This window comes from Rhinoraja longicauda, chromosome 1 (genome assembly GCF_053455715.1).
Source record: "Rhinoraja longicauda isolate Sanriku21f chromosome 1, sRhiLon1.1, whole genome shotgun sequence".
NCBI lineage: Eukaryota > Metazoa > Chordata > Chondrichthyes > Rajiformes > Arhynchobatidae > Rhinoraja > Rhinoraja longicauda.
Window position 1 is genome coordinate 142,308,381 of NC_135953.1, and position 20,950 is coordinate 142,329,330.

At 45.6% G+C, this 20,950-nt stretch overlaps 1 protein-coding gene across 3 annotated transcripts in view; it reads right to left on the minus strand.

Annotated features, from left to right (window-relative positions):
- Positions 1-18,802, minus strand: part of LOC144597922 (ubiquitin-conjugating enzyme E2 D3-like) — a 44,576-nt gene extending 25,774 nt beyond the window's left edge. The window contains exons 1-4 of one of the 3 annotated variants that reach the window (XM_078407731.1): positions 18,415-18,802; positions 9,737-9,800; positions 1,234-1,265; positions 1,059-1,136 (exon numbers count right to left, since the gene is read on the minus strand). In XM_078407731.1, coding sequence (XP_078263857.1) covers positions 1,059-1,136; positions 1,234-1,265; positions 9,737-9,800; positions 18,415-18,438 — 198 coding nt within the window. In that variant the 5' untranslated portion in view covers positions 18,439-18,802. The remainder of the gene's footprint in view (positions 1-1,058; positions 1,137-1,233; positions 1,266-9,736; positions 9,801-18,414) is intronic. The other 2 variants (XM_078407741.1, XM_078407750.1) reach the window with 2 other exon arrangements.
- Positions 18,803-20,950: the final 2,148 nt, after the last annotated feature.

The window sequence follows — 20,950 nt, forward strand, 5'->3', positions numbered from 1 at the left end:
AAAATCAGAATAATTTTCCACTGGTAACAATGTACATCACAATGCACAAACACAAGAAAAACAAAGTAACTCAGTGAATTCAGCAGAATCTCTGGAGGCAATGTTTCGGGTCTGGATCTTTCCTCAGAACTTCATTCCAGAACTTTTCTTCAGTAAGCAGTACCTACAATTCCTTGCATCTCACGATGCACACAGGTTTACCTCATTTTATTGAAATAACTAATTGAACCTGATTCACTGTAATAGAGTACTTTAACCAGTCAAACACCAAAACCAAAACCATGCAAAATTTCAATTGCTGCAACTTCAGAAATATACATTTTTGAATCTGAGCTGACCTGATGATTCTGAAGACTTGAGCAAGTAACTGTGATGTGACAATTAACCATTAATAGAGTGAAGAGCAGAGGAGAGTTCTGGTGTCCAAACAACACACCTCAGCTCCACAACAGATTAGTCAATCACCTTACTCTTTTGTTGAGATGGCTATTGTTTGACCATGTTAAAACAAAACAATTACAACCAACAGCTGTCAACTCCAATAATCCAATATTTTGGTTGGCCAAGAAACTTAGCGGTTTGACAAACTCCCACACCCCCTTGAAACTCAACAGGTTGACTGGAAAATGTATAATACTGCAAAACATAATTAAGAGACCCTGTGTCCCAGATCCAAAGGGCGCTGGGCTCGCAGTTTTACTGCATCTAGAAATGTTTTGAAAAGGTAGATGTAAATTACCTGGGATGAATTGAAACGGTAGATGTAAATGATGTAATAGCATGCTGCCACAACGTTAGTTTTATAGGTCGTGCTGCCATGAAGGAAACAGTAACACGCAGAATGTAATTCTTACATTTATAAGAAGGTCCAAGGGGCCTTCAGGTGTGAGTCAGTGTCGAGCGGGAGGGGATTCCCATGCCCCCTCACCAGGCACCATCTCCAGAAGAACCATTAGTCCCCAAAATGCTTCAAAGTTTAATCAGTCAGTGCTTAAATAGTTTTAAAAAAGTTAACACTTTGACGATTAATTTTTATAGATGACAAATGCCATACTTGCCTTAGGTGGTTTAAAAGGATAGTCCATAGGAAAATTAATTGCCAAGAAAAAGACTCCACCCTGATACGGACTGTCATTCTAGAGAGATAAATACAATGAATTGTACAAATTCATACAATGAATTGTACCCCTGAACAAATAGCATTTGTATATCAAACTTTGAACAAATACTTACAGGTCCCATGATTGTTGCTTGCCAGTGAAATGCTAATAAAGAAAAAAATAGGGATCATCAGTATGAAATACAAAGAAGCCTGGACTACTGCAAACTCCAGATCCAGAACAGATTAACTAAAACAAATTAATGTGTTTGTACAATTGCATCCTACATTCAAAGCTTAGTCTACAGGCAGCTGGAATGAAAAAATTGCTGACGGAAATCTGAAACACACCCAACATTTGGAGAAAGTGCTGAAGAGATTTCAACCTTAAATGTTAACTCAGTTTCCCTTTCCACAAATGCTGCCTGATCTGCTGAGTGTTTCAGAGTTCCTGCTTTTATTCTGGTCTACAGCCATGCTGACAAACTGCATCCCAGACATTTCAGCAAAGTTCTACAGGATGGTCACCGCTAGCATTCTCTTCTCCACATGGCCCAACAGGGACCACCTTAAGTAACCACTCAACACAGCATCATCAATGTCGAACAAAGTAATTGCCAGAATACAGGAATGTTTTGTAATTGAATGGATAATTTTAAGACTGAAGCCTTACAATGGAACAAATTCCAAGGCCAATCCAGTAAACAAACATTGAGAAAAATATAAAAACACTTCCACGGACACCATCGACTGCCCAGGCTGACTCATTTACACAGGCTGTACAGTAAAGGAAGCACAGAGCAGTCACCAAGATAAACAATAATACCAACAGCTGCAACACTAGTTATTTAATTTCAAAGCCGCAATTTTACATATCAATCTCCACAATGTAACTCGGTGTACCATCAACGCAAATTTATGGTTGTGAAATCCATGTACAGTGAGGAAGCTTAGACCAAAGATGCCATAAATGCTTCAGGTAGTCTTTCCCAAGTCTGATCTTATGAACTGACATCACAGTTCTAAATTACCCATGTCAAGATACTATCGCTCTCTCTCTCTTGAGGATTTTAGTTAACGTTATTATGTACAAAGAATCATTGTGTTAGAAATGGAAAATGTCTTTGTTGAACATCTGAAGCACAGAAAATGCAAGACCATTTCCAAGGAACAAGGAAAACCATATCTTACAGACATAAGGTACTGTAGATGTTGGTTTACAAAAAGGTGCTGGAATAACAGCGGGTTAGACAGTATCTCTGGAGAACATAGATAGGTGACGTTTCGGGTCAGGGCCCTTCTGACTAATAATAGTAGGAGCCAAAAAGCTGGGAGAAAGGTGAGGCAGGACAAAGCCTAGCAAGTGATAGGTAGACTCATGTGAGGGGGGTTTTGATTGTTCGGTGGGTGGACAAGGGACAAACTCAATACGTCTAAAGCCTCAATGGAAAATAAGATTAAAATAAAACAAAACAATAGACAAAAGGTGCAGGAATAGGCCATTCGGCCCTTCGAGCCAGCACCACCATTCAATGTGATCATGGCTGATCATTCTCAATCAGTACCCCGTTCCTGCCTTCTCCCCATACCCCTGACTCCGCTATCCTTAAGAGCTCTATCTAGCTCTCTCTTGAAAGCATTCAGAGAATTGGCCTCCACTGCCTTCTGAGGCAGAGAATTCCACAGATTTACAACTCTCTGACTGAAAAAGTTTTTCCTCATCTCTGTTCTAAATGGCCTACCCCTTATTCTTAAACTGTGGCCCCTGGTTCTGGACTCCCCCAACATTGGGAAAATGTTTCCTGCTTCTAACGTGTCCAACCCCTTAATAATCTTATATGTTTCAGTAAGATCCCCACTCATCCTTCTAAATTCCAGTGTATACAAGCCTGGTCGCTCCGGTCTTTCAACATACGACAGTCCCGCCATTCCGGGAATTAACCTAGTGAACCCCTCAATAGCAAGAATATCCTTCCTCAAATTTGGAGACCAAAACTGCACACAGTATTCCAGGTGCGGTCTCACTAGGGCCCTGTACAACTGCAGAAGGGCCTCTTTGCTCCTATACTCAACTCCTCTTGTTATGAAGGCCAACATTCCATTGGCTTTCTTCACTGCCTGCTGTACCTGCATGCTTCCTTTCAATGACTGATGCACTAGGACACCCAGATCTCGTTGTACGTCCCCTTTTCCTAACTTGACACCATTCAGATAATAATCTAACTCCCCATTCTTACCACCAAAGTGGATAACCTCACACTTATCCACATTAAACTGCATCTGCCATGCATCCGCCCACAACCTGTCCAAGTCACCCTGCAGCCTCATAGCATCTTCCTCACAGTTCACACTACCACCCAGCTTTGTATCATCTGCAAATTTGCTAATGGTACTTTTAATCCTTTCATCTAAGTCATTAATGTATATTGTAAATAGCTGCGGTCCCAGCAACGAGCCTTGCGGTACCCCACTAGTCACTGCCTGCCATTCTGAAAAGGACCCATTTATCCCCACTCTTTGCTTTCTGTCTGTCAACCAATTTTCTATCCATGTCAGTACCCTACCTCCAATACCATGTGCTCTAATTTTGCCCACTAATCTCCTATGTGGGACCTTGTCGAAGGCTTTCTGAAAGTCGAGGTACACCACATCCACCGGCTCTCCCCTGTCAATTTTCCTAGTTACATCCTCAAAGAATTCCACAAGATTAGTCAAGCATGATTTCCCCTTCGTAAATCCATGCTGACTCGGAACGACCCTGTTACTGCTATCCAAATATCGTCTTTTAAAATTGACTCCAGCATCTTCCCCACCACTGATGTCAGACTAACTGGTCTATAATAAGCACTGGAGGAACTCAGCAGGTCAGGCAGTATCTGTGGAGGGAATGGACTGGTGACATTCAAGGGAAAGTGTCCCAACCTAAAACATCTCCTACTCATTCCCTCCACAGATGCTGCCTGACCCGCTGAGTTCCACCAATGCTTTGCTCAAGATTCCAGCACCTGCAGTTCCTTCCTTGTATATCTTCATAAAATTAATATAAACTAGGTTTGGTGGATAGGGAACAGCAGGGAGCCATGTGAATTATTCTGTCATCAAGACCAAAACACTACATTTGTACACAACGTATTGGTGCCTACAATGGAGGGAGCTATCTTCAAAGATAATATTCTGCCCCATACCACTCCTAAACAGACTGGACAAATAATGTATTCATATTTTATGCATACAATAATACAGGTAAAAGTATGCCGGACTTAATAATTCTGAACATACCCAAACAGAAATCTGCCTGTACAGTCAGAGTTGTTCAGCATGGAAACAGGCCCTTCAGCCCATCTTATCCCAAGATGGCATACCGGGCCAGTCCCATTTGCCTGCATTTGGCCCATAGCCCTCTAATCTCTTCCCATACATATATCTGTACAGATATTTTAAAAAGTCATCATTGTATCTGCTTCCATAGTTCCCTCTGGCAGCCCTTTCCAGATATGGACTGCCCTCCATAGAGTGAAAAAGCTGTTGAAGTCTCTCTTAAATTTCTCCCCTCTTACTTCAAAGGTCTCAAAGGTATTTTATTGTCACGTGCACCAATTAAGGTACAGTGATATGCGAATCACCACACAGCCATACTAAAAAAGAAGCATCAAGACACACAACTACATAAAAGTTAACATAACCATCCACCACAGCGCATTCCCCACATTCCTCACTGTGATGGAAGGCAATAAAGACCAATCTTCTTCTTTATTCTCCCGCGGTCGGAGCAGTCGACCCACCCGTCCGGGCGATCGAAGCTCCCGTGTCGGGGCGGTCGAAGTTCCTGCGGCTTGGAGTTCCTAAAGTTGGTCTCTGACCAGAGACCACGAGCTCCGTGATGTTAGTCCGCAGTGCGGATGGAAATACGATACGGAAAAAAAAATCATCAAAAAAAAGGGGGGACAATCGCATCTCCGTGAAGATAAGAGATTAGACAAAGTTGCCCCTCACATAAAACAAGCTAAATCTGTGGAATTCACTGCCTCAGAAGGCAGTGGAGGCCAATTCTCTGAATGCATTCAAGAGAGAGCTAGATAGAGCTCTTAAGGATAGCGGAGTCAGGGGGTATGGGGAGAAGGCAGGAACAGGGTACTGATTAAGAATGATCAGCCATGATCACATTGAATGATGGTGCTGGCTCGAAGGGCCGAATGGCCTCCTCCTGCACCTATTGTCTAAAGAACACTAAAACATACATTTAACACATACAAACAAACAACAAAGGAAGGGACAGACAGACTGTTGGCGAGGCAGCCATTGTTGGCCCTCTCTAGTTTTAGATCACTCTACCCTGGGAAAACACAGTGTGTGAAGAGCGTTCACACGACCCCTCACGACCTTGTACACCTCAATAAGGTCACCCCTCAGCCTCCTACGCTCCAAAGAATAAAGTCCCAGGCCATCCAACCTATAACTCGAGCCCCTATATCCAGTAACAACCCGGTGAATGTTTTCTGCACCTTTTCCAAATTAATATCATTCTTCCTGTAGCTGGACAACCAAACTACACACAGTACTCTCATCAACGACTTGTACAGCTGCATCATGATGTCTCAACCTTTATACCTATCTCCATGAAGGCATGTGAGATAAATGCCTTCTTCACCACACTATCCACCTGACTCAGCACTTCCAGGGAACCATGGACCTGCACTTCTGGATGTCTCTGTTCTACAACACTCTCGGGGCTCTACCATTTACTGTGCAAGGTATGTCCTAGTTTGATATACCCAAGTGCAACTCAATTTTAGACGTTTGCAAAGAATACCTGGGACCTACTAGCTTAATATCTATGTTAAGAAGGTTGCTGGAGTGGATTCTGAAGGATATCTATTTACATTTGAAAGGCCAGTGGGTGATAAGCGATAGTCAGCATGGTTTTGCACATGGGAAAACGTGTCTCACAAAGTAACCAAGGAAGTTGATGAGGGCAGGGACTGCATTAACTTCATGCAGGCCTTTGATTACATTCCACATGATAGTCTGCTCTAGAAGATTAGATTGGACTGACTGGATAAAGATTTGGCTTCATAGGAATCAAATATTATAAAATTAGTAATTACTGGGCACCAAATCATTGAACAATGGCCACAGTTAGCAATTTGTAAGCAGTTTTTATAGACCCACAATGAGGAACAGGGCCTTTGACCCACAATGGGGAACAGGCCCTTTGACCCACAATGAGTGCCGAACATAAAACTACTGAGCGCATAATGCATTTTCCTTAATTCCTTGCATATCACCTGCCCATCCAAAAATCTCTTAAATGCCACTATCGTTTCTCCCTCAATCACCTTCTCCAAAAGCGCGTCCCAAATACCCATCGCCCTCTTTAAAAACACTTGCCCTGCACATCTCCTTTAAACTTTGCCTCTCTCAGCTTAAAGTTATGCCCTCTAGTATTTGATTGTTCCATCCTGGGGAAAAGGCTCCGATTGTCTATGCTATCAATGCTGCTCACAATTTTATATACTTCTATCAAGTAACCTGTGGCATTCCAGAGAAAACAATCCAAGTCTGTCCCGCCTCTCCCTGGAGCTAATATCCATCCCCCAAACCAAGCATTTTTTCTGGTAAAACTCCTCTGCACCCTTTTCAAAGGCTACACGTCTTCCTGCAATGGGATGACCGGAACTGCACACATTACTCCAAATGCGGCCTAACCAAAGACCAATAAAGCTGCATCATGAATCCGGACTTACACTCAATACCCGACCTATGCAAGCAAGCATACCATAAGCATTCTTTACTGCTCTTTCTACTTGTGTTGCCTTCTTCAGGAATTTATGGACTTGGACCCCAAGATCTGTCTGTACATCAATGCTTTTAAATGTGATGCCATTAATTGTATAGTTTCTCCTTACATTTGACCTCCCAAAGTGCAACACCTCATACTTGCTCGGATTAAATTCCATCTCACATTTCCTCGCCCATTTCTGTAGCTGATCTATAAGCCGCTGAATACGACAGCCTTCCTCACAATTCACCACCCCAGCAATCTTGGTGGCATCTGCAAACTTACTTACCTATATTTATGGCCACGTTATTTATATATATCACAAACAGTAGATCATAAGGTCATAGGAGCAGAATTAGGCCATTCGGCCCATCAAGTCTACTCCGCCATTCAATCATGGCTGATCTATCTCTCCTTCCTAACCCCATTCTCCCGCTTTCTCCCCATAACCCCTGGAACCTGTACAAATCTATCTATCTCTGCTGTAAAAATACCTATTGACTTGGCCTCCACAGCCTTCTGTGGCAATGACTTCCACAGATTCACCACCCTCAGACGAAATAAATTCCTCCTCATCTCCTTCCTTCCTCAAGGAATATCCTTTAATTCTGAGGCTGTGACCTCTGGTCGTAGACTCTCCCACCAGTGGAAACATCCTCTCCACATCCACTCTATCCCGGCCTTTCACTATTCGGTACGTTTCAATGAGGTCCCCCCCCCTCATCCTTCTAAACTCCAGCGAGTACAGGCCCAGTGCCGTCAAACACTCATCATAGGTTAACCCACTCATTCCTGGGATCATTCTTGTAAACCGCTGGACCCTCTCCAGAGCCAGCACATCCTTCCTCAGATATGGTGCCTAAAATTGTTCACAATATTCCAAATACGGACTGACCAGCGCCTTACATCCATTTTTTTTTGTATTTGTATCCTGTTTTATTTTGTTTTTGTATTTTAGTCTTGCAATTGCATTTGCCTTCCTTACTACTGATTCAACCTGCAAATTAACTTTTGGGGAATGCTACACCTGCACTCCCAAGTCCCTTTGCACCTCTGATTTCTAGATTATCTCCCCCATTTAGAAAATAATCTACACCTCTATTCCTATTACCAAAATGCATGACTCCACACTTTGTTATGCTGTGTTCCATCTGCCACTTCTCTGCCCACTCTCCCAATACAGGAGGTCCCAGCACAGATGCTGCAGAACTCCACTGGTCAGGCCTCCACCCTAAATATTACTGATCCACCACAAACCTCTGTCTTCTATCTAAGCATGTGAGTGAGGTAAAAAAGAAAAGAGGAAAATAGCCGGGCGCTTGCGGGGGTCAAAAAATTGGATCATTTTTTAAAATTTACACACAAAATTACCCGTTTCAAGCCTCTTTTAGTGCATTTCAAAGTAAAAATGAACATCACAAAATAATGTGAATATGTCACTGTATACTAATATTTTTTTTATTATTTTAATTAATTTAGTTATATAATCTTGCACTTAAATTTAATATTTGCTCATTACAGTTCCACCACTGATTTTATGGCACTCTTGGTTCCAGAGGTGCCACATTTTTGGGGAGACTTCCAGGGCAGGGGGATTTCAAGTAGGCTCTTGTAATTTTGTCCGGATTTCAACAATTAGCGACTTGAAATAGCCGGATTTCAATGATTAGCGGCTATTTCTCGCGGAACCCCTAACGCCCGCTAGCTTCCCTAACTAGGTACCCCTAGTGTTCCGGCGAACCCCAGTTGAGAAACGCTGCTGTACACCGTCTATTTATTTTTTCCTTTCTTTTTTTCGATCTGATTTCTCCGTTGGTAAACGCGATTTTGGCAAAGCGAAAAATGAGGAAATTATGCAAAAAGCACGGAAAAGTTCAAACGCAGAAAATTCACATGCCTGTCTATCAGTAAGCCAGTTCCGAATCCACACAACCACGCCACTGCTAATGCTGTGCATCGTGATATTGTGGATCAGCCTACCATGGGGGATTTATCAAATGCCTTACTAAAATCCATGTAAACAACATCCACCACCCTATCCTTATCAAACACCTCTGTCATTCCTCAAAAAATCAAATTAAGTTGGTATGGCACAACATGCTACACACAAGCCAGGGTGACTGTCTTGATTAAGTAATTATCTTCCAAATGGGAGTAAATCCCATACTGAAGAACCCTCCCCAATAGCTTCCTTACCACTGACATGAGGCTAGACTTCTCTTCTTAAATTAAGGAATATTAACTACTTTCCAGTCCTCCGGGACCTTGCCTGTGACTAGAGAAGATGCAAACGGTTGTATAAGAAAATAACTGCAGATGCTGGTACAAATCAAAGATATTTATTCACAAAATGCTGGAGTAACTCAGCAGGTCAGGCAGCATCTCAGGAGAGAAGGAATGGGTGACGTTTCGGGTCGAGACCCTTCTTCAGACAGGCTCCCGCAATCTCCTCTCCTGATGCTCTTCAAGAGACCACAATACCACTGCCTTCTTAATCTCAAAATGCCCCTGAGTGCATTATATTTTGGAGATCTTTTTTAAAAATCTGTCAGCATTGACCAATGTGGTTTCTAAAATGCTACAAGTCTTCAAGAGCAAAAACTTTATTCTTCAGGGAAGGTCGGTAGTTGGGGTGTTCATGTCAGCCACACACGGTGAGGATTCTAAGTGAGCCTAAGTGTGAAAGATGAGTGAACAATACCTGGTGCAATCAGGGCACTTTAAATATGGGATATATCCACTGAGAAGTTTCCTATTTCCAAATCAACTTCAATTACTGCACTTGATGTATGATCATACATTTATAAATTGACAAATTAATGCACACTTTTTAAAAAAAGTTCATTTGAAATACTCACCATCATCTCCAACTGGACCTGCAGAACACTGTGCCGGCGGATCACGAGCCAAGTCCAAAAGCTCCTAGATTCAACAATGAAAACAATTAGGTTCGGGAATTAAAAACAATCGTCAAAAGTAGTTGGTGGACATTACCTTACATGTTACAATTTTTTAATATAAAACAGTAAAATTGATCGTGCAAACTTCCGACATTAATACAAAACGGTTAGTGAACACATGTTCTGCCAGTTTCATGGTCACTTTTGAACCACACCAACTTTCTCTGGCAGAAGGTCATTTTTCATATTGGCGTGTTGCATTATTTACCTTTGATGCACAAGTGGTGCACACTTAGTTATCCTATGCATGACAACATGTGGTAACTTAGGCAAATGGATAGACAGGTAATAGCAAAAGGTGTGGGGAACATAATATTTACTGCAGAATACAAAATGTTGCCTTTAGAACATGGAAAACATGGCTCTTCCACCCATGTCTGCACTGAATATGATGCTACGATAAACTAATCTCATCTGCCTGTATTTGACCCCTACCCCACCACATCCATGTGCCCATCTAAAGTCCTCAAATCCACTCTCATATCTGCCTCCACCACCTGGCAGTGTTCCGGGTATCCACCACCCGCTGTGTAAAAAAGCTTGCCCCACACATCTTTAAACTTTGCCCCTCCCACCTGAAAGCTATACCCTCTAGTGTTGGACATTTCCATCTTTGGAAAAGGTTTTTGTTTGTCGATCCTATCTACGTCTCCCATCATTTTATACACTTCTATCAGGACTCCACACAAGCTTCAGAATTTGAGAAAAATGTCCATTATTCAATGTACACTTGTGTGGGGCATGTTTGCAGAAACCACGACCCGGAAGGGCAATAAGGCAGATTCAGAAAATTCTAAGATCTGCTTGCACCATCCAAATTCACAACTTGGAGTGTTAATTGTGATGTCCACATCGCAAAAAGGGGGGGGTGGGATGGAGGCTTAAAACAGATAAAGGTAGATAAATTCCTGGAACATGATCAATTTTATCCCAGGATATAATGGAAAACTAGCATTCCTCCAATTTGACGATCTAGAAAAAATCATCTACGCATTTATTTCCTCCCGCCTGGACTACTGCAACTCCCTATACACTGGGATCAGCCAATCATCCCTGCCCCGCCTGCAATTGGTCCAAAACGCCGCAGCAAGACTCCTGACGGGTACCCGTAAAAGGGACCACATCACCCCGATTCTGGCCTCTCTCCACTGGCTCCCAGTATGGTACAGATTCGATTTCAAGCTCCTCCTATTTGCTTACAAAGCCCTAAACAGGCTTGCCCCCCCCCACATATCAAAAATCTTCTAACCCACCATTCAAACTACAGGACCCTCAGGTCGGCCGACTTGGGGCCACTGACTGTCCCACGGCCTAGGCTTAAGCTCAAGGGTGACCGCGCTTTTGCGGTTGCAGCTCCTAGACTGTGGAACAGCATCCCACTCCCCATCAGAACTGCCCCCTCCATCGACTCCTTTAAGTCCAGGCTCAAAACCTACTTCTATTCCCTAGCGTTTGAGGCCCTCTGAGGGGGCGCTGTGAACTGTTTATGTCTGTGTGCTATTGTATGTTCTTTTTTAGTACCTGCACTGATGTACAGCACTTTGGTCAACGTGGGTTGTGTTTAAATGCGCTATACAAATAAAATTGACTTGACTTGACTTGAAAATGAATGCTGGCCCAGGCAGAGGTATAATAGCAGAAACAAGAAACTACAGATGTTGGTTTACAAAAAAGGACACAAAATGTTAGAGGAACTCAGCGGGTCAGGTAGTACCTCGGGAGAACATGGATCAGAGAACGTTTCCATCAGAAGAAGGTTCCCATCATCTTCCATGTACTCCAGAGATGCTACTTGACCCAATGAGCTCGTCCAGCATTTGTATAATTTTTCAGAGACATTTGATCATCGATAGCGATAGATGAAGTGGGGAAGACTGAACAGCGGCTATTTTAAAATGTTACCAAGAAAAGCCTCACATCAGCGGCGGAAATGTTAATGGAGGGGATTCTGAGAGACACAATTTACATGCATTTGGAAAGGCAAGCACTGAATAGAGATAGTCAGCATGCCTTTGAGTGTGGGAAATCGTGTCTCTCAAAATTGATTTGAGTTGTTTTTGAAGAGGTGACAAAGATTGATGAAGGCAGTGCAATGGACATTATACTTCAGCAAGGCTTTTGATAAAGTACCACATGACAGACTGCTATGGACGGTTGGATCACATGCGACCCAGGGTGAGCCAACCAAATGATACAAAATTGGCTTGAAAGCAGGAAAGAGAGTTATGATAGAGGATGATTTTCAGACTGGAGGGCTGTAACAAGTGGTGTGCCACAGGGTTCGGTTTACTGATATTACATATATTATCAATTTGGATGAGAACGTTTGGTGACGTAGTTCATAAGTTTGCAGATGACCTAAAATTGATGGTAGTGAGTGCACAGTGAAGGTGTCAGTGGGTGGAGGAATTGTAAATGGAGTTTAGTTCAGATAAATGCATGGTGTTGTATTTTGGCGAGAGAAACTAGAGCAGGACTAACACATTTAATGGCAAGGCCCTGGGCAGTGGTGTAGAACAGAGAAACCAAGGGGTGCAGGTATGTAATTTCTTGAAAGTGGTGACACTGGGTGGTGAACGTGGACTTTAGTATATCTGCTCTCATCAGTGGGGCAGGGGTGACCTGTACAAAAGGGACGGTTGCACCTTAACTGGAGGGGGACCAACATCCGAGCGGGCAGGTTTGCTAATGCTACATGGGAGGGTTTAAACTAGATTGGCAGGGGGGTGGGATCTCGTACACGACAGAGGCACATGAGAGGTTAGAGCTTGGTATGGAGGGTGGTGTGGGAAAGGCTAGTGGACAGAATAGGCAGGTGAAAGGCAGAGTGAGCAAGGAGAGTTGGTTTAAACTGCACGTATTTTAATGCAAAGTGCCTGACGGGTAAGGCAGATGAGCTTAGGGCATGGATAGGTACGAGCGACTGGGACGTTGTAACTATGACTGAAACATGGTTAAGGGACAGGACTGGCAGCTCAATGTTCCGGGGTACAGGAGCTTCAGGAGATAGGGGTGAGGGAAAAAGAGGGGGAAGTTGCATTGTTGTTAAGGAGGATGTCACGGCAATGATCAGAGGTGACATTACAGACGATTCGTTTAGTGAGGACATTGCGGGGAAACTAGAGAGGAAATTGCGGGAGCCCTGGTAGAAATTTTTGAGTCGTCCTTAAATACAGGAGGGTGGCAAATGTTGTGCCTCTTTTCAAGAAGTCCTGCAGGGAAAAGGTTATACAGGCATTTGGATGGGCAAGGGCTAATTAGGGATACTCAGCATGGTTTTGTACGTGGGAGGTCATGTCTCACAAATCTGATTGATTTTTTTTGAAGACGTGGCCAGAAAGGTCGATGAGGGCAGAGCTGTAGATGTTGTGTACATGGATTTCAGTATGGCGTTGAACAAGGTTCCACATGGCTGCTCTGGAAGGTTAGATTGCATGGGATCCAAGGAGTGATAGCTGAATGGATAGCAAATTGGCTCCATGGAAGGAAGCAGAGGGTAATGGTGGACGGTTGCTTCTCGGACTGGAAGCCTGTGACTAGTGGTGTGCCTCAGGGTTCGGTGCTGGGCCCGTTACTGTTTGTCATCTACATCAATGATTTAGATGAGAACATACAGGGCAAGATAAGCAAGTTTGCTGATTATACAAAAGTGAGTGGTTTTGCATACAGTGAAGATGGTTGTGAAATATTGCAGCAGGATCTGGATCGATTGGCCAGGTGGGCAGAGGAATGGTTGATGGAATTTAATACAGAGAAGTGCGAGGTGTTGCATTTTAGGACGTCGAACAAGGGCAGCACAGTAAATGGCCTCTGGGTAGTGTTGCAGAGCAGAGGGATCTAGGAGTGCAGATGGACACAAAATGCTGGAGTAACTCAGTGGGACAGGCAGCATCTCTGGAGAGAAGGAATGGGTGACGTTTCGTGTCGAGACCCGTCTTCAGACTGATGTCAGGGGAGTGGGTAGGACAAAGATAGAATGTAGTCAGAGAGTGCAAGACTGGTGGGAGAACTGGGAAGGGGAGGGGATAGAGAAGGAAAGCAAGGGCTATTTGAAGTTAGGAGTACAGGTGCATGGTTCTTTGAAGGTCAAGTCGCAGGTGGTCAAAAAAGCTTTTGGCACTTTAGCCTTCATCAGTCAGAGTATTGAGTATAGAAGTTGGGAGATCATGTTGCAGTTGTACAAGACATTGGTGAGACCAGATTTAGAATATTCATATCATATCATATATATACAGCCGGAAACAGGCCTTTTCGGCCCACCAAGTCCGTGCCGCCCAGCGATCCCCGTACATTAACACTATCCTACACCCACTAGGGACAATTTTTGCATTTACCCAGCCAATTAACCTACATACCTGTACGTCTTTGGAGTGTGGGAGGAAACCGAAGATCTCGGAGAAAACCCACGCAGGTCACGGGGAGAACGTACAAACTCCTTACAGTGCAGCACCCGTAGTCAGGATCGAACCTGAGTCTCCGGCGCTGCATTCGCTGTAAAGCAGCAACTCTACCGCTGCGCTACCGTGCCGCCCATATTGTGTTCCGTTCTGGGCACCATGTTATAGGAAAGATATTGTCATGCTTGAAAGGGTTCAGAAAAGATTTACGAGGATGTTGCCAGGACTAGAGGGTGTGATCTATCGGGTTGAGTAGGCATATTCAATGGTGCGCAGAACGATGAGGGGTGATATTATAGAGGTGTACAAAATCACGAGAGGAATAAATCAGGTAGATGCAGTCTCTTTCCCAGAGATGGGGAATCAAGGACATAGGTTCAAGGTGAAGGGGAAAAGATTTAATAGAAATCCGAGGGGTAACTTTTTCACACAAAGGGTGGTGGGTGTACGGAACAAGCTGCCAGATGAGGTAGTTGAAGCTGGGACTATTCCATGTTTTAAGAAACAGTTGGACAGGTACATGGATAGGACAGGTTTGGAGGGATATGGACCAAGCGCCGTAAGTGGGACATGTGTAGCTGGGACATGTTGGCTGGTGTGGGCAAGTTAGTCCGAAGGGCCTGTTTCCACAGTGTACCACTGTGATTCTCAGTCTGGTATTGGAACTGGAGTTGGGAAGCCAGGGTTCAGCTCCCCAACATGTGGGGAAGGCTACATTTGGTGTACTATGTATAGTTCGTGCCACCTTGCTATACAAAGATGTCATTAAACTGAAAAGAGTGCATATAATATTTAAGTAACCAGGGCTGAAGGTTATGAGTTCCAAGTAGAGGCTGGACAGGCTAGGACATTTTCCATAGGAGCTTGAGGGGGTGACCTTGTAGAGATTTATAAAATCCCATGGGGCATGAGGGAAAAGGTGAATAGCCACAGGTGGAGGTATCTAAAACTAGAGGGATTAGGTATAAGGTGAAGGGGGTACCTTTTAACTTGAGGGTGGACATGAAAATAGAAAGGTAGCATCAGCAACTGCCGTGTCAGAGCTTCCCGTGACTGTGAGCCTCAGATCACACAGGTCTGAGCACAGAAAGCACATCAATAACGTTAACATTCATCTCAGTTTGTTCCTTGCACTATATGCGTTGTTATGACAATGTCCATGGCTCAGGGCTCATCGCTGATATGGATGCATTGATGCAGACTTGATGTTGGTTTTGATGGTACTTGGCATTTTACCTGGCTGACCTGGGTTGCATCACAGCTCGTTTCCATAGCTAGGGTACAATCTGATTCACCACCACCCCATTGCAGACATTGAACTGTCTCTGGAACTGATGCGCTAATACTGAGGACTATATTTTCTGTATCATCCTCTCCACTCTATGTACAGTACTCGTTTGACTTGATGGTCTTTATGTATAGTATCAAAACAGCTTTTCACTGTAGCTCAGTATACGTGACAATAATACACCTAAACCATGCAAGGAAAGCAGAATTTTCATACCCTACATGAAAACATACCCAGTACCCTGATGGGCTGCAAATGTCTGGAACACTACTCCAGAAGCCAATATATGCTCAGCTGTGTGCAATGGCAAGATTGTAACTGAAGGAAATCGATTGATATTGGGGAAAGCGAAGCAGGTCAAAGGGCCAAATACCCTACCTATGCTGCAATACTTTGGAATGATAATACTTGCTCGACGTGTCTTTTTAGCTAATTGTAGTGCAGTATAAATTCAACTTCCTCATTCTCTTCACTGGTTTAATCAGTCAGAATATTTACAGAGAGGTCCATTTTTAAATGTCCCATTATTGCACTTTGCTTTTTCTTTCACCATTCCTTTTAAAGTATTTACAGTAACACTTGTTATAAGGGACCATGGGCGGGGGGGGGGGGAGAAAGAAATGGTGTCCTATTGCCGATTGTCCATTATAACCGAGCACGGTACTATCTGGAACAAACAACTGCAGATGTTGGTTAATACATAAAAGATGGTGATGAGGCCGAGTGGACAGGGTGACAGTAGGTGGCGGCAGCGGGGAGCGAGCGGTGACAAAGCCACCATCGGCATCAAGAATGGAGGGAGCTCCATGGTGACCGAGCGCATCTGTCATTGATCGCGGCCCAAAGAAAGCGCTGTCCCCAGGGGCTACAACGTGAGCCGCGTCAGCAGACCGTGCCGTGGGCAAAGAAGGGCACGCTGATGCACCGTGCCGGTCGAGGATGGGGTTGATGCTGAGGCTCTAAACAGCCAGGGAGCCGGCGATGGGTCAACATCCGTCCGCTATATCCAAAATCAGCTTTAAATCTGTTCAAACGAGTGTTTACTGCATATATTTGCTGAGAAAACCGTGGAGAAGCTAAGGTATAGCTCTATACTTTGCACAAAACTGAGAGGTGTTCTTGGGGGAACATAAAATTCAAAGCAGGCTTAGAACAGACACACTAACATTTGGCCGTATTGGGGTACACAGAGTCGGGGGTCTAAAATAATAGTATTTTGGCGCTGAGATCAAAAAACATTTTTCTACCCAGAGGGAAGTAAATTTTCAGAATTTCCCCCTTCACTCCAAGAAACATGTCATTGGGTTTCCTCAAGTCAGCTCCTTGAAATGTGTGGGGAAATTAGAGGACATATTAGTTCACAAAAACAGCAGACAAAAAATATCAGCCATGATCAAACAGAACAACCAGACACACCCTCTAGTGTTTTTATTCTTTAGGTAACAGACAAAATTCACTAAAGACCGAGAAAACAAAATATTTATTATGAATATTATCCCTCATAATCCTAACTTCCATGTTAAATTAAAAACTTGCATTAAGACCATTTAACTGGCACTTCCACAATTATCAAATAGAATTTCAAACTGTGACCAACTTGAAAGGTTTATAACCTAGCATTCCATGAAAATTGACATTTCCAACTTTAAAGAAATTAGTTTTTAAATTAAGATACAAGATCTCTTACACTTTGGAAAACCTACTGACAGACTACACCAAAGAGAAATTGAAGCCTGTCCACCTACGAATGATGTTCAAGCATTCATACTGGCAGGCAGGTAAACTTGGGAACATGCTGAACCCATCCTTGCATGTCACTCAACCCTCTGCATCCACAAACACACTCAGCACCTGATCCTCGTCGTTCACTCTGAGTTCCTCAAACTGAGATATCACCTCGCTTCACATTTTAACTCTATACTTCAGCCCTGATGTAAGAGGGAGTTTGAAGATTTATGATTGGCTATATGATTTATATAATAATGTGTTGTTTCAGTCTGGTTATTACTGCAAAAGGATTCCCTAACATGCCATGGTGCCAGAAATATGGAAGAAATAAAATGTTGGAAATAGTAAGTTAAACAACACCTGTGGGGAGAGAAAGAACGTTAACATCTCAGTGTCATGACATTTCAGAGTCCTGAGCATGTTCACTAGAGATGTTTGTAATCTTACATTTAAAGAATATATGTGACAAAACAAGACAGGTGATGCCATGGGGGGGGGGGGGGTCGGGTGTCTATGGGTGGGGGAAGAGATGGTGAGAGAAGTGGCCAGGATGTGGTGAAGCAAGAGAAGAGCCCAGGGGGAGGGGGGTGAAGGTGAGAGTCACCTGTGGACGAGGATGGGCACAGGGTAAAGGTTGGGGAGTGAAGGTGAGAGGAGCCCGTGGGTGAGGATTGGGGGATGGGAGAGGGTTGGAGGGTGAAGGCGAGCGGAGCCTGTGGGTGAGGAGGGGGGGGGGGGTGAAGGTGAGAGGAGCCCACGGGTGAGGATGGGGGGTGGAGGTGAAAGTAGCCTGTGGGTGATGGCTGCAGTGTGAAGGTGAGAGGAGCCCATGGGCGAGGAAGGGTGGATGGAAGAGGGTTGGGGGGTGAAGGTGAGAGGAGCCCGTGGGTGAGGAGGAGGGGGGGGGGGGGGGGTGAAGGTAGCCTGTGGGTGACGGCTGCGTGCGGTGTGAAGGTGAGAGGAGCCCATGGGTGAGGGTTTGGGGGTGAAGGTGAGGGCTTGGGGGAGATGACACCGTGTGTGGGGGTGGGGTGTTTAGCGGGGCCTGGGGTACCGGGCGGGGGAGGGGGTACTCGCTCCTCTGGGCCCGGCACTCCTCCCCTACCTCCCACCCGATGCTCGGGCGGCCTGTGCTGTGGCCCGCGGCCGCGCCCCCACATTACCTTGTTAATCCGCTTCAGCGCCATCCCGCGGGCCGGCGCCTCCCGCTCGGGATCGGGGTTGATGTGTCGAAAGCGGGTGTCCGCTGCTCAGTGTGAGTGTGTGTGAATGAATGAGCGGCCTGCGTTGCGCTGTCCGGCGGCCGGGGGACGAGCGGCCCGACCGAGGCCACGCTCTGTCTCTGTGTCCCGCTCCGTATCCGTCTCTGTCCGTCGGCCGGTCGGTCCCTTCCTTCACTCACTCGCTCCGCTCGCTGCTCCTCGCCACAAGATGGCGGCCGCCGGGACTACTTCCCGCCCAGGCTGCGCGCGCACCCGCCGCCGTGGGGGGGGAGGGTCCGCGCCCCCGGGCTGTACCCCTCCGCCTCGCACTCCACCGCCGCCGCTCTCCGCCACCGGGACTGATCGACAAACCCCAATGCGCAGGCGCCACGACCCAGCGCCGCCGCTGGCCAGAAGCGTTCAAGGCCGTTGACAGCAATGGAGGAGATGTCCGACAGTCCCACACAGATGTCCATCCGTCCCTCTGGAGATGTCCGACAGTCCTGATGAGATGAAGCAATGGAGAAAGGTGGAGATGTCCACCCGTCCTGAGGAGATGACCGTCAGTCCCTGAGGAGATGTCCACCCGTCCTGAGGAGATGACCGTCAGTCCCTGAGGAGATGACCGTCAGTCCCTGAGGAGATGTCCACCCGTCCTGAGGAGATGACCGTCAGTCCCTGAGGAGATGACCGTCAGTCCCTGAGGAGATGACCGTCAGTCCCTGAGGAGATGACCGTCAGTCCCTGAGGAGATGTCCACCCGTCCTGAGGAGATGACCGTCAGTCCCTGAGGAGATGACCGTCAGTCCCTGAGGAGATGACCGTCAGTCCCTGAGGAGATGACCGTCAGTCCCTGAGGAGATGTCCACCCATCCTGAGGAGATGACCGTCAGTCCCTGAGGAGATGACCGTCAGTCCCTGAGGAGATGACCGTCAGTCCCTGAGGAGATGACCGTCAGTCCCTGAGGAGATGACCGTCAGTCCCTGAGGAGATGTCCACCCGTCCTGAGGAGATGACCGTTAGTCCCTGAGGAGATGACCGTCAGTCCCTGAGGAGATGACCGTCAGTCCCTGAGGAGATGACCGTTAGTCCCTGAGGAGATGACCGTCAGTCCCTGAGGAGATGACCGTCAGTCCCTGAGGAGATGTCCACCAGTCCTGAGGAGATGAAGAAATGGAGAAAATGTACATCAGTCCCAGAGGAATTGCCCGTCAGTCCCCGAGGAGATGTCCAACCGCCCTGAGGAGATGTCTGTCCATCCCAAAGAAATGTCCATCAGTCCCTGAGGAGATGTCCGCCCGTCCCTCTGGAAATGTCCATCAGTTCTGAGGAGATGGAGCAATGGAGAAGATATCCATCAGTCCCTGAGGAGATGTCCATCAGTCCCTGAGAAGATATCCTTCCTCCCTCTGGAGATGTCCAACCATCCCTCTGGAGATGTCCGTCAGTCCTTGAGGACTCAAGAGATGTCCACACGTCCCTCTGGAGATGTCCAGGATTTGTAGGAAAATAACTGCAGATTTAAATCGGCAAAATATGAGATGCTGTTCCTGTACTCCCCCTCCCATTCCCAGTCTGACCTTTCTGTCATGGGCCTCCTCCATTGTCATAGTGAGGCCCAGCGCAAATTGGAGGAACAGCATCTCATATTTCGCTTGGGCAGTCCCTTATCTCACTGCTACCATCGGGCAGGAGGTACAGAAGCCTGAAGTCCCACACCACTAAGTTCAGATATTGCAGATGTAAAAATCTTGAGCAAAGCATAAAGAACTGGATGTCATCTGTGGGGTCGGCAGCATCTGTGGAGGGAAATGAACTGACATCATTTCAGATCGGGACCATTCTTCAGACAAACGACCTGCACAACTGTAAACTTTTCTAGGCAACACAACACTTTGGACCACCTCTTGCACAACCATGGTTTTACATAGAACAGTTCAGCACAGGAGCAGGCTCTTCAAGCCAGTGTCTGTGTCACACACAATGCCAAGTTAAACAAAAGCTGGAGTAACTCAATGGGTCAGGTCAGGCAGCATCTCTGGAGAGAAGGAATGGGTGACGTTTCGGGTCGAGAGCCTTCTTCAGGTTAAATTAATCTGCCTGCAGGTAATCCATAACCCTCCTTCTTCTTCTTGCGTTTGAGGCAGCAGAAGTTATGAAGCTGCTTCTGCTTCTGCTGTATCTGTTGTCGTTCAGCTGACTGAGGTCAGTTGACAGGGCTCACCACGGGGAGGTCGACAACATGAGCCCCAGAACCCTCCAATCCCTGCATATCCATGTACATATCTAAAAGCTTCTTAAACACCACTATCATATAGAAGCATAGAAAAATAGGTACAGGGGTAGGCCATTTGGCCCTTCGAGCCAACATTGCCATTCAATATAATCATGGCTGATCATCTAAAATCAGTACCCCATTCCAGCTTTTTCCCCATATTTCTTGATTCCTTTGACCCTGAGAGCTAAATCTCTCTTGAAAACATCCAGTGAATTGGC